The sequence below is a fragment of the Pan paniscus genome, chromosome 2 (assembly GCF_029289425.2).
Source record: "Pan paniscus chromosome 2, NHGRI_mPanPan1-v2.0_pri, whole genome shotgun sequence".
NCBI classification, from domain to species: Eukaryota; Metazoa; Chordata; class Mammalia; order Primates; family Hominidae; genus Pan; species Pan paniscus.
Window position 1 is genome coordinate 180,690,241 of NC_085926.1, and position 13,360 is coordinate 180,703,600.

The 13,360-nt window shown below is 34.0% G+C and overlaps 1 protein-coding gene across 5 annotated transcripts in view; it reads left to right on the top strand.

Annotated features, from left to right (window-relative positions):
- The window catches only part of ATP11B (ATPase phospholipid transporting 11B (putative)), a 129,190-nt gene that overhangs the window by 30,508 nt on the left and 85,322 nt on the right, over positions 1–13,360 (top strand). For all 5 annotated transcript variants that reach the window (XM_034957771.2, XM_034957772.2, XM_063602614.1 and 2 more), the window contains exons 3-7: positions 4,171–4,260; positions 5,724–5,804; positions 12,091–12,198; positions 12,398–12,526; positions 13,127–13,230. In XM_034957771.2, the coding sequence (XP_034813662.1) occupies positions 4,171–4,260; positions 5,724–5,804; positions 12,091–12,198; positions 12,398–12,526; positions 13,127–13,230 (512 nt within the window). The remainder of the gene's footprint in view (positions 1–4,170; positions 4,261–5,723; positions 5,805–12,090; positions 12,199–12,397; positions 12,527–13,126; positions 13,231–13,360) is intronic.

Sequence of the window (13,360 nt, forward strand, 5' to 3'; positions counted from 1 at the left end):
CAAAAAAAATCTTTCATGGTCTTTTGCAGCAGGTCCCCCTCCTCCTCACCCCCCAGGCACTAGCAACCACTGATCTGCTTTCCGTAACTATAGTTTTTTCTTTTCTAGAATTTCATATAATACAACACAAGTCTTTTGTGCCTGACTTCTTTTTTCGTAACATAATGCTTTTGAGGTTCATTTTTGTTGTTGCAAGTATTAGTATCAGTAATTCATTCCTTTCTAGTGCATAGTTTAGCTGTCAGCCTGGAATTGTGTAGTTAATGTTTTGAATATAAGCCATTTTCTTTGTGTGGTTCTCTGACAATCAGTATTTTCCCTTTACATTTCCAGCTGCTTTTCCAGCCCTGAACTCTAATCTTGGTCACATGTTGTTGATGAGGCTGTAGTTTTCCCCAGCTGTTTTGCAGCCATTGTTGTGCGTGGTAGGTGGATACTGTCTCCAAGCTAAGAAGCCAAAAATTCACAATTTATACTTCTTCCATTTGCAGTTTTTTGAAATTAAACTCTCTTCCCGTTTCCATCTATATTTTGGACACTTTCCAGGATTTGACATAGTTTTTAAAATGTAATCTTTATAATTCTTATCTGCTGGGAGTCCACAGGACCACTTCTTTGTCAATAGTGGAAACTGAGTGTCCTCCTAGAAAGCTTTTGGGATTAAATAAGTATCTTTAAATGACTGTCTCTGTACACAGAAGTATTTGGTTTAATGTTTTTGACCATATTTTTTAAAATGTGGATGTTTAAAGAAGTATTGCCTTTTTAAATGTTTACGGTAAATGAGGACTGTCTGTCTCATTACTACCTATTATGCCACTATTGCTTTCATAAACTCCTTCCAAAACAGATTACCTGTTATTCCACAAACTCATGTTGAACTTTCCTACCACTGTGCCTTTGCTTTGATTTCATGTTGTTAGCCACAATTTTTAAAATGTAAATTTTATGTATTTGTGGACATTGTAGATTTTATGTGTTTGTAGAAAGGTAGAATTCATATCTTTGACCATAATTTCAAGAATGTATATATTTATACAGATACTGTCACTTTTTTCCTGAGCATAAATGAAGACTGCTTCTCATTACTTTCATTTTACTACCTTTCACTCCCCTGTTATTCTCTTGGTCTCCTTCCAGACTGCATTGTTTTCTATCTCACAAAGCCATGATGAGCTTTTCTCCTGTCCCTTTGCTCATGCTGTCCTAGCTTCCTGAAATGTTCTCCCTTATTTGCCCTGGATTTTCAGCCTGTTGAATGTTCTTCTTTTAAAGCACATGTCAAATATGACTGTCTTGTTAAATTTTTTCATATACTTTACCTTTGAATACAGCTATTAATGTTTTGTTCTTAATCTCCTCTACTTAATATTAAACATCTTATTTCTGTTTCTCTTATTGTGGAAGTGTCTTGCATGTTGTGGTTGTGTGGTATGTCTTTAACTGGCCATAGTAACTACATTATCTTAAATTTAAACTTTCTTTGGCCATGTGTAGTGGCACACACCTGTAATCCTAGTACTTTGGGAGGCCAAGGTGGGCGGATCACTTGAGGCTAGGAGTTTGAGAACAGCCTGGCCAACAGGGTGAAACCCCGTCTCTACTAAAAAAATACAAAAAAATTAGCCAGGTGTGGTGGCGGTTGCCTGTAGTCCCAGCTACTTGGGAGGCTGAGGCAGGAGAATGGCGTGAACCCAGGAGGCGGAGCTTGTAGTGAACGGAGATCGAGCCACTGCACTCCAGCCTGGGCGACTGAGTGAGACTCTGTCTCAAAAAAAAAAAAAAACAAATACAGAAAAATTAGCCAGGTGTGGTGGTGCATGCAAGTAGTCCCAGCTACTCAGGAGTCTGAGACATGAGAATCGCTTGAACTCAGGAGGCGGAGGTTGCAGTGGGCCAAGATTGCGCCACTGCACTCCAGCCTGGGCAGACAGAGTGAGACTGTCTCAAAAAAATAAAATAAAATAACCTTCTTGCAAAATATTTAATTTTATAGCCATGTTTTAGTTTTCTTAGGAGAAAATAAGGTCAATTATAAAGTCATACATGACTATAGAGAAGTTACACTTCTAATTCATTTATCTTAACCATTATTACATAGCAAAGAGAACTTTAAAGCATAATAAATTATTTTCTTAGCAGTATTTTCATAATGTTTGATATTATGCTACTAGAGTTCTCCCTCTCTATACAATAGGACAAGCACAGAATTTAGACTCATTCACAGTCTATTATGTTTGTATTTCGGAAAAACTAGAAACAATTTCTACCATTTATGTGCTAGTTTTCGTAAGAAATTTTTATTTGTTCTGAGTTGTTCCTTGTATTATTGAACTAGCCAAAGAAAACACCCTGAAACCAATTACTTTACTGCCAATTTATATAGCTGTTCTCTTCAGGATTCTGGAATACAAAATATATTGTTGCTGTTACGTTTCAAATAGATTGCTGTAAACTTAGGAGACTTCCAACCTTCCTTATAAGGTATTATACATTTGGTGACTGAGATACTCTGACAACTGATTTTTAATTCCAATTAAGATCACCTGCAGGTGACTTGACACACAATTACCATCTCATGTGTATACATTGAACATTGACTTCCTTTGGCTCCAGGAAGTATCTACCTCTCTTCTTTCTAGAGCCCTAAACATACTTCCCATCCTCAGATTCTGGAACCACTGCTGCCGCCACTACTCAGGGAAAATATGTTTCACATATTCCAGATTCAAACTGAAAATATAATTTCACCAAAGAAAGAAAGTTTGTTGCTATTGGACTAGTCTTTCCATATCCCTGGGTCAGATAGGCTTTTGTGGGCTTTTCTGGGAACCTAACTCTGTTTATAAGGTTGTTCATGTGGGAAACAGTGTTTCAGGTCTCAAACAGCTAATTAAGAAGTGAACTTTTGACAATGAAAATCCAAAAATTAGAGCCATCTGACATGACACTAGGTAACATAAAGTACCTCTTTGGAAATCTTGAATTGGTCAGTAACCATTGAGGCCTCATTGCCTGAGATCAGGATATTATCTCAGAAAAAACCCGTTGTCAACCATATTTATTTATTCATTAATCTATTCTGCAAAATATTTGATCTCCACCTATGTGCCAAGGAGTAGTATATGTGCTAGAGATAGAACAGTAAATAAAATGATATCCCTGGCCTCAGGGATCTTATATTCTTCTGGGAGGATGTACATAAAGTAAACATTCTATAAATCAATTTCCCTGTTTCATGTATGAAGTTATGTTGTGAGTTGTAACACAAATAAAATTTGCAGCATATTATTTTGCCCTTGTAATACAGCATTATAGGTTTTTGAGCTGAGTAATAATAATAAGCACTTTTATAGCAATTAGTATGAGCCAGGTTCTGTCCTAAGTGCTTCTTCAGTATGTTAGCTGATTTAATGTTTATAGGAACCCTATAAGATATGATTAATATTATCCTCATTTTATAGAGGAGCAAAGTGGGACACGGAGAGATTAAGTCCAAGGTCATTTAGTGAGTATTACAAATTAAGATTTGGGCCACCACAGTTTAACCCCAAGCATCTATGCTTTTAACCGTTGTACTATACTATCTTACCTTTTAAAATTGATATTGTGACAGATTTTCGTATCCTTTATGAAATTTTCTTGGTGGTTATCGCGGCGATCACTTATCTAAAGCATTTCTATTTCTTTAACATTCTAGGTTATTTCCTCATATTTCATACTAAACAAACTATTTCCTCTGTTTCTGATGCTAAACTAACTAAAATATAAATTGTATCTAGTATCTGCATTTCTATCAACTCATATTTATCTTTAGCATTAGGTTTAGTTTTGTATACCAAAATCCAAAATAAGTTATTAAAATGTTGTTTTAGATCTGCTTTCTCTAGCTTCTTAAAAAAACTGGAATTTAGTAGCAAAATTGTTGGGTTTCAGCTTATTCCATTTTTCAAAATTAAGCTAAAATTGCCAATAAATAGTAAAAGGAAGAAAAAAGGGAAGTAGAATAAAAGTCCTGAACTCTAAAAGCCAGATGGTTTCTGTAGCATATAGACTTACAGAGTTTTGTCTAAGGGGTTAGTAAAACCGATTTTACTTTACTTCTTAATATTATGTCTATATACTTGATATTATTTTTAAATATTAATTTATTGATCTCTTTCTTTTTAGTACACTGTGTGGAATTTTGTTCCAAAAAATTTATTTGAACAGTTCAGAAGAGTGGCAAACTTTTATTTTCTTATTATATTTTTGGTTCAGGTAAGCTTTATTACTCAATATTAAGTTTGTAAACATAGTTTCTAAAAATATGTCTTAGAACAAAGAAAAATTACATTGTGTTGCTAATCATTTGACCATGGGACCATTTTTTCTGCAGTGCTTCTGCATTGTATTCAGTGAATACAATGATCTGTCATATCTAGATTTCTAAAAGAAATAGCCTGTAAACTTTAAGATCAATTGTATATTGTTTCATCAATAATGTGCTGTAGTACTTAGATTAACCATAATCTTAGCTAAGAGTGTAACCTAATATCTTTCAGATATTCTGCCTCAGAACATAAATGTTTAGGCTTTTAATATATAGTTCATATTTTCAGTACTTTCTGCCTGTGGAATCATCTTTGTACAAAGTAAACTTTTCTTTGGCTTTTAATTTTTTAATTTAAATTTAACTTAAATTTAAGTTATTTAAAAGAATTGTAATTTTTAAGTATCCCTGTGGGTACAGTTTTTTTTTTTTTTTTCCAGGAGACCGTTTTCTTTGCTTAAGTCTGTGTTTATTATAGGCTGTTAGACAGTTTCTTAATTTTCACCTTGTGCTTAAAAAAATTATATAGGTATATAAAATCAAGAGAACTTGAGTATATATCAAGATTTTAAAATAGTGATGGCCATTTTCCTTTAAAGAAGTTATTCTTTTCCGATAAAACTTCGCAATTTCAGTGTAGCATCAAATATATAAACTCTGAACTCTTCTCTCAGTAGAACCTGGGATTTCAAATGAAAAATTGAAACTTGTCAAATAATCATTTTAATGCTTTAGGAAACATTTACTTTTTTAAAAAAAAAATTGCTTTCTTTCATGAACAGACAAGGAACTTCTGATTTTCTGCCCGTAGACCGTTTGCTTGGCTTTCTTGGAAAAGCAAGAAATGTATGCTAACCATATCCACGTAACATCCATACATTTGTGAAATCACTAGCTAAGATGAATTCAGCTTGTCCATGGAATAGAACAAATTTAATGGGCCTATCCGGAGTAAAGGAACATCATTTTCCTAGTTATCCACCTCTGGCTCTGTTGGATGTAACAAAATCACTTATAGAAAAAAATTCTTTCCATAGTCCCATTCCTAGTTTTCTTTCCCTAGTGTTGATATCATTCTGAATCCCAGGGTAAAAATTGCTGACAGACTCTTCAGCATTTATCAGGATGTGCAAAGAAATGTGAAACGAGATCTGAGTAGCTGTAGTTCCACTCCTTGGCGAATATTGAAGAACTTTGTGTTTAAACAGAGTTGCTGAGTCCAGTCTAGCCATGTATGTGGATAGGCAATAGATTTAAATAGTCTTCCAACCCCACATAATAGCCAACAAAGTGAAGTTGTGAAATCGTGAACTAAAGTATACTCACTGTGTAATGTGAAATTTTAGATGTTAATAGTGTGATGTGCACAATATAAAAATATAATATTCTGTATTCTTTTTTATAAATCTAGCTTATGATTGATACACCTACCAGTCCAATTACCAGTGGACTTCCATTATTCTTTGTGATAACAGTAACTGCCATAAAGCAGGTATGAAATACTTTCTTTTTTTAATTTTCCTCCAAGTCATTTAGAAGTTGCTAAATATTTCCACTCCAAAGTAACATTTATTGTTGTGAAAATAATTTCCATAAGAAAGCAGCAAATTTGTCTGATATGTAGTAAAATTAAACTGAATTAGCCACTCTGTTATATTTCAGGTACCTGGTGACTCATGGAATGATTAACATCGTTAAAATATGTAGTTCCCTTGACAGAGCTAGAAAGCATCCAAAAATAAGTATTGTATATGTATAAACCATTTATATATGAAATAGATTTCTTAATTATAATCATCTTTGTAGAGTTTGGTGATATTTAAAGGAAATACAATTCAAAAGAGATATGTTTATAGAGAGCAGGGTATATACTTCTGGTGTGAACATTTGTGAGTAAAAACTATGTAGTTCAAAAATTAGGGTGTGGTAGCACATACCTGTGGTCCCAGCTACTTGGTGGGCTGAGGTGGGAGGAACGCTTGAGCCCAGGAGGTAGAGGCTGCCCTGAGCCGTGATTATGTCACTGCACTCCCACCTGGTTGACAGAGTGAGATCCTGTCTCAAAAAAAAAAAAAAAAATGTATAGTCCTTTTCTGCTGTTTACAACTTTCTCTTATGAGGTTAGTTTTTATGTATTTTCCCCCTGGGGAAATATTTTCAATCAGAGCATGAGTTGACATTAAAATCTAGTTACAGAGAAACAAGGTTATTAGATAAACATATAGAATAAGAAGGAAATTCATAGAAATGTCCTGTTGATTTAGCTACTACTTCTCAAAAAGGTCTTGGCAGGGTTTCAGTTATACAGAGATGATTCCTTCCACCTGCAAGAGAATTAACTGAATTTTCTCAGGCAAATGTGAATTTTTCATTTTATAAGATGTAGGGATAAGGCATAAATTGACATGGAAATAAAATTGACAAACATTTTACAGTTCTGGGATGAAGTATATTCTTTATTGCATACATAAGAAAGATAGAGGAGCCTATAGATTAACAATTAGATTATGCATCTACATGTCAGAGAATACTAGGCCACAGCTCTAAGTTCGATTTTACTTTCTTCACTCTTCCATTGGAGATTAAAATGTGTGTATATCAGTCGATATGCATTTAAATCACTCCATATAATTATTCACCTGATGAATATTTACTTTGATGAAATAAATGACAAACAGATGTCATTTATTTCAACAAAGTAACATGTTTGTCCTTTGGACCTCGTTTCTATATATACTTTCACCTTAGGTAATTTCATCCCATCCAGCAGATTGAAGTTACCATCTCTATGATGATGGTTCCCAAATTTATGTTTATCCTGAAACTATTCTTTGAACTCCAAACACACATGTACAACTGTTTGTACAACATTTCAACTTTGTCATCTCACAAGAATCTCAAACATGACTCTTGATTTTTTCCCCCTCGAAAACTATACTACTAGTTCTTGTTATTCTGCAGTTTATTAAATGGCACTACCATCCAACCACCGCAAGCCTTGACATCATCATCCTTTGACTGTTCTGTTTTATCCCTACCTTCAAGATCTCCCTCATTAGTCCAAGCCACCATCATGTTTTGTCTGGACAATTGCATTCTTTTCTGAAGAGTTCTCTCATTTCCGCTCTTACTCTCCTATGGTTTTCACAGAGCAGCCAGATTGATCTCTTAAAATCAGATCACACTACCCTCCCACTTAAAGCTACTGAACAGTAGCTTTGCATCACCACTTTGACCAAAACATGTCTTTTCAGTGATCTACAAAGACATAAAGACATACAGAGTCTAGACCCTGGTTCCTTCTTCATTTCCTACCATTTTTTTTTTAAACTCACTGTGCTGCAGCTACACTCCTCTACTTGTCCTCGAACACAGTAAGCATGCTCCTATCTCAAGATTTTATGACTTGCTGTACTTTCTTCCTGGAAAGTTCTTCTGCCAGATAATTGCATTCTCAATTCATTTTACTCTATACTTAAACTTTGAGCACCATGCCACTCTTATTTCTTAGTCTGTCCTTTTTTTCCTTCATATCATTTATTCTTTTGTTCTGTTGATAAATGTTGGTATTTTAGTTTATCCGTCACTTTCATTTGAATGTCTAGCTCTATGATGCCAGATAATTTATTCTATATACCTGCTTATTTCCCATTAGCAGAACAAGACCATGCACATATTGGGCCTTCAGTAGTTGTTTAACAGATGAATAAATGAATGAATGAACTTACTGGATATTTTTAAAGCCATGTAAAATGTTGCAATACTTCTTGTCCTTATTTCCCAATGTATATTTGGCCAAATATGGACTGCATTTAACTGGAATATGATACCATTAACTGAGTTGAAAAAAAGTTGGTGAATTTTTATCTACAAGTAAGAGTTTAATATAATCATAATAATAATTGACAGTCTCCTTCCGAAATTGGTTTAAGTAAAAGTGAATAAAGGCAGAAAGCAAAAAGGTTATGCCTAGAACCTGTGTTAGTATGATTATTAAATATGAGTACTAAATTTAGATGAGAGCTTCATAACTAAGGCAAAAGGGGGAAATATAAAAGGTCATATAGTTTTCAAAGAGAAAATTTGAACCACAAAGATTTTCTCCTTAACTCAAAACAAAATTTTGACACTCAGAGTTTTCTCTTTTGCAACAACTATTCCTAACTTTTTCTCATTTAAATACACAGAATACTTCCATATATTGTTCAGATTTATGTATCTATTTATTACTGTAGATCAATAGAACAAATTTTGGAAAAATTGTAAAAGTGAAAGTTGCCATGTTCCAACCTTTCTTTCTTGTCTTCTCCCCTTTTAGTCTGCCTTTTCCCTTTGTACTTCTATCAAAATAGGAAAAGGCTCCATTATCAATTACTTACACTTTAATATGAATGAGGTTGTCAGTTGTTTGCTTGTTTTTAACTTCTCCCAACTGTATTTACATATTAAGTCTTCTCTCCAATTGTGTAATGCAAGATACAGTGCTGTAGGAAATAAGATAGTCTTTGCCCTCCACGATTCTAAAACCTATGAAATAGGAAGGTAAGACCAAATATAAAAATAATTATGGTTCAATAGAGTAGTAGTAAAATCCAGTGAGGTGTAGCTAGCTATTCAGAGAAGGAAGGGAACACTTCATCTGGATGATCAGAGACGGTTTTGTGGAGGAAATATTATTATTATTATTTTTAAATAAATTTAAGAATTTATTCAAGTAAGGGTCATATTTCAAATCAGTAGGTAAAATATCAGACAATAAATTGTGATATGATAATCACTTGAATATTTAGAAAAAATAGTTGGATTCATACTTCATACCATATAGGAAAATAAAACATTTGGATTACTAAGCTGAATATACATAACTACAAAATAATAGAAGTAAATACAGATGAAATTTTATCTCATTTTCAATTTGGGAATTAATCAGTTAATCTACTGGTGTAAGCAAGGAAAGGTATCATATAGGAAAAATAAAATGTGAGTGTTTAAAAGAAGTCTGAATAATATTAAAAGCAAAAATGAAACTGAAAAATTTGTATTCTGTGTAACAAAGGGCCTATGTCCTTAATTTTATCTTTTTTAGAGTCTCATTCTATTGTCCAGGCTGGAGAGCAGTAGTGCAATCAGAGTTCATTGCAGCCTTGACCTCCCAGGCTCAGGTGATCCTTCCACCTCAGCCTACCAAATAGCTGGGACTACAGTTGCGTGCCACCACACCCAGCTAATTTTTGTAATTTTTTTTGTAGAGACAGGGTTTCGCCATGTTGCCGGGTCTGGTCTCCAACTCCTGGGCTCAAGCGATTCTCTCCCTTCGGCCTCCCAAAGTGATATAATTACAGGCTTGAGTCACCACGCCCAGCTGATCTTAATTTTAAAAGATATTTTACCAAGAGCACATACCTAAATAAGGAAAAGGCATGGATCATCTCCAAGAAAAGAATTGCCAAATTGCTGATAAATAGATGAAAATATAAATTCTCATGGAGGAAATATTATTAAGATGAGTTTTGGAATATGGGTAAAATGACAGTTGAGGAAGAAGATGAGGTAGAAATGAACTACTTGGGCAAAGGCCCAAGTGCAAGAAAAGGCAAGACCTATTTTGGGGAATTGTAAGTCTAACTAATGTTTGATCCTATTTAGGAAAGTACTACAAGGTAATAGAAGTATAGGTTGGTTCTAAATTACGGAAGCCAGAAGATGCTTTGTTGTAAGCATTGAGAATCACTGAAGGGGTTCTGAGCAGGATAGTGAATCAAGACAATGCTTTGGGAAGATTAATCTGGCAGGAATGTGTAGGATGGATTAGAATTTATGAGCTTGTATTAAAAAAAGATAATGTTTGAATTATCGTTGCTCTGCTATTAATGTCATCTGACTGTAAAGAAAAGTGTGCTTTTGACAGTTTCAGAAAAAATATTTTGACTCTCAATTAAATTTCTCTAAAATGACATACTGCAACTTAAATAAGGCCAACATAATTTAGGTGTCTTAAGAGTGCTTTCCCACAAGGTTTCCACCTGAAAACAGTATACCTTCAAAATAGTCTTTCATATTTTGCTTTTTATTTTATAATTTCATAATATTTTTAAAATAATAGATGCACATTTTTTTAAGGGAAACAGCACAAAATAGAATATAGTAAGTCTTAGACTCCTAACTCCCAGTCTCCTAGTTCTCCTACCCAGGGAGCAATTATTTGTAAGTTAGTCCAGATATCTATGCAAAGTGTTCACATAGGCAAGCATATTTTTTCACAAATGGTAACATAGAACAAAACCTATTCTGTACCTTATCTTTTTATTCACTTACTCTTTCTTAGAAATGATTCCATTATCTATACTTGTGCTGTATCTCTGAGTTCTTGAATTTTCTTAAAATGGCATAGGAAGTCTTTTCCACTTAAAAGATCGCCATTCCTTAATATTTAATCAAAAGATTCTTTGTGAAATGCTTGTGTCTGTTTCCTTCCTAGTGATGATCCATACAGGCTAACATATTTTTGTTAAGCACAATTGACCCTTGAACAATGCAGGGGTTAGGGGAACCCCTTATGCAATTGAAAATTCATGTATAAGTTTTGACTCTCCCAGAACTTAACTACTGATAGTCTACTGTTCATCAGAAGCCTTACCAATATCATAAGACAGTCGTTGAACACATATTTTGTATGTTATGTGTATTATATACTGTATTCTTAAAGTCAGCTAGAGAAAAGAACATGTTATTAAGAGGATCATAAGGAAGACAATATATTTACTATTCATGAAGTGGAAATGGATCGTGATTAGGGTCTTCATCCTTGTCTTCACATTGAGTAGACTGAGGAGGAAGAGGAGAGGTTGGTCTTGCTGTCTCAGGGGTGGCAGAGGCACAAGAGGTAGAGGAGGTGGATAGGGAGGAAGATGATTTAGGTACACTCAGTATAACTTTTAGTGAAAACAATCCGTGTATGAGTGGACCTGTGCAGTACAAACCTGTGTTGTTCAAGGGTCAACTGTACTAATTATAATTCTGTCAGTCTGTTGTTTAAGAAAGTAAAAGAACACAATCTCAGTTCCAAAAATCTGCTCATTTTTTTCTACTTATTGTCTGTAATGCTCTGTGAATTTATACTTTATGATTAAAATATCATTTGTACATAGAAACAATAGAATTTAGTGATTGCATAGATGTTAGGAAAAGGGTAGGAATTAAGAATGACTCCCCAGATTTCTGGCAAGAACAGCTTGGTAGATGGTGATGTTATTTGTCAAGATGGGAAACATTGGACATGCAGCACACTTTCAGGACATCATCTGTTTGGTTCTGAATATGTTTAAGACATTTATGAGACATCAAAATTGAGATATTAATAAAGCAATTAGGTATTCAAGTTTGGGGTTCAAAAGAGATATATGGCGGGAGATACACATTTCAGAATTACCAGCATATTTATACTATTTGAAGACACAGGGATAGAAGAAATCTCTTAGTGAGAAAGAGGAATGTGAGAAAAGGATCCATAAAGGTGACATCGAAGGAGCCTCCGTAAGGAAATTGAGAAGAAATAACTAGAGGTCCTGTGAAAACCAGGAAAATGTATATGACAAAAAAGAAGCAAGTGTTTCCAGTAGGAACAAATATCAGATACCTATGAGCATATGCATCCAAATAGCCTCATATGATTCTGGAATGTAGTGTTTTAGGGAAGTTTTTGAGTTTTTTTTCTTATTTGATAAAAGTATCTTCAAATTACACTGAAAAATTATTTTTTACCCTTTGGATATTTACAGGGATATGAAGATTGGTTACGGCATAACTCAGATAATGAAGTAAATGGAGCTCCTGTTTATGTTGTTCGAAGTGGTGGCCTTGTAAAAACTAGATCAAAAAACATTCGGGTATGCATCTGGTAAATAATGGAAATCAACTTTATCTTGATATCACAGGACATAATTCTAATCTTGATATTACGTTTTAGTTAAAAGCCTACTTTCCTATGCTAAAATACTGTGATAGGCTGCTTCTTTAGAGCCCAATAAAAGTAAGTCCTTGCCTTTTAAAATTTATAAATTCACTCTTCCCCAAAATTCTTTATAGGTGGGTGATATTGTTCGAATAGCCAAAGATGAAATTTTTCCTGCAGACTTGGTGCTTCTGTCCTCAGATCGACTGGATGGTTCCTGTCACGTTACAACTGCTAGTTTGGATGGAGAAACTAACCTGAAGGTTTGCTTGCATATGTTTGAGTATTGCTCTTGGTGAACAAAGTGTCTTTGGATTATAATTATACTTAACTTTGGTTAAAGTAGTAAAGTTTGACCAGATTAAGGGGAAGTTTTTAAAATTACTATTTCAAAAATAAAAAGGTTTTAAGAAAGAATTGATGTTATATCTTTATTTCAAGGGTAGCCTCACATGGGTTTAATCCAAGTTAAAAACAGAAGGTGTTTTTAGGAAAAATATAATCTTTTACTATTTGTGGTACTTTTAAAAGATAAGGGACAAATTTATATTTTCTCAGTTTTCAGAGTGTAATCAAAGGTGAAAATTCACAGTTTTTCCTATTAAATTACTTATGATAAAGTAATAGTGACTATGCACACAGACTTAATTTCCTTATGTGCAAATGGCCTCTTTAGACAGGTAATGATAGTAGCTTCCTTTTCCCCTTGTTTATTTTACATGTTTCTTTCTCTTCTGTTGTCTAGCTGAGTGATCTCAAGTACAGTATGCCATTACTTTACCTATAAAAGAGATTTGAAATAACTGATATTGAAGGTCGCAATTTGGATCTGAAAACTCTACAGTTTAATTCATTTTTTTCAGACACATGTGGCAGTTCCAGAAACAGCATTATTACAAACAGTTGCCAATTTGGACACTCTAGTAGCTGTAATAGAATGCCAGCAACCAGAAGCAGACTTATACAGGTATGGTGTGATATTCAGTATACTTATTTTAAGTCCTATTTACAGACCTCATTTTTAAATAACCATAAACATAAAATGAAATCTTTAGCTAATTGGAGACAGTATTTGTGGGGTGGGTTGGTGGGAGATG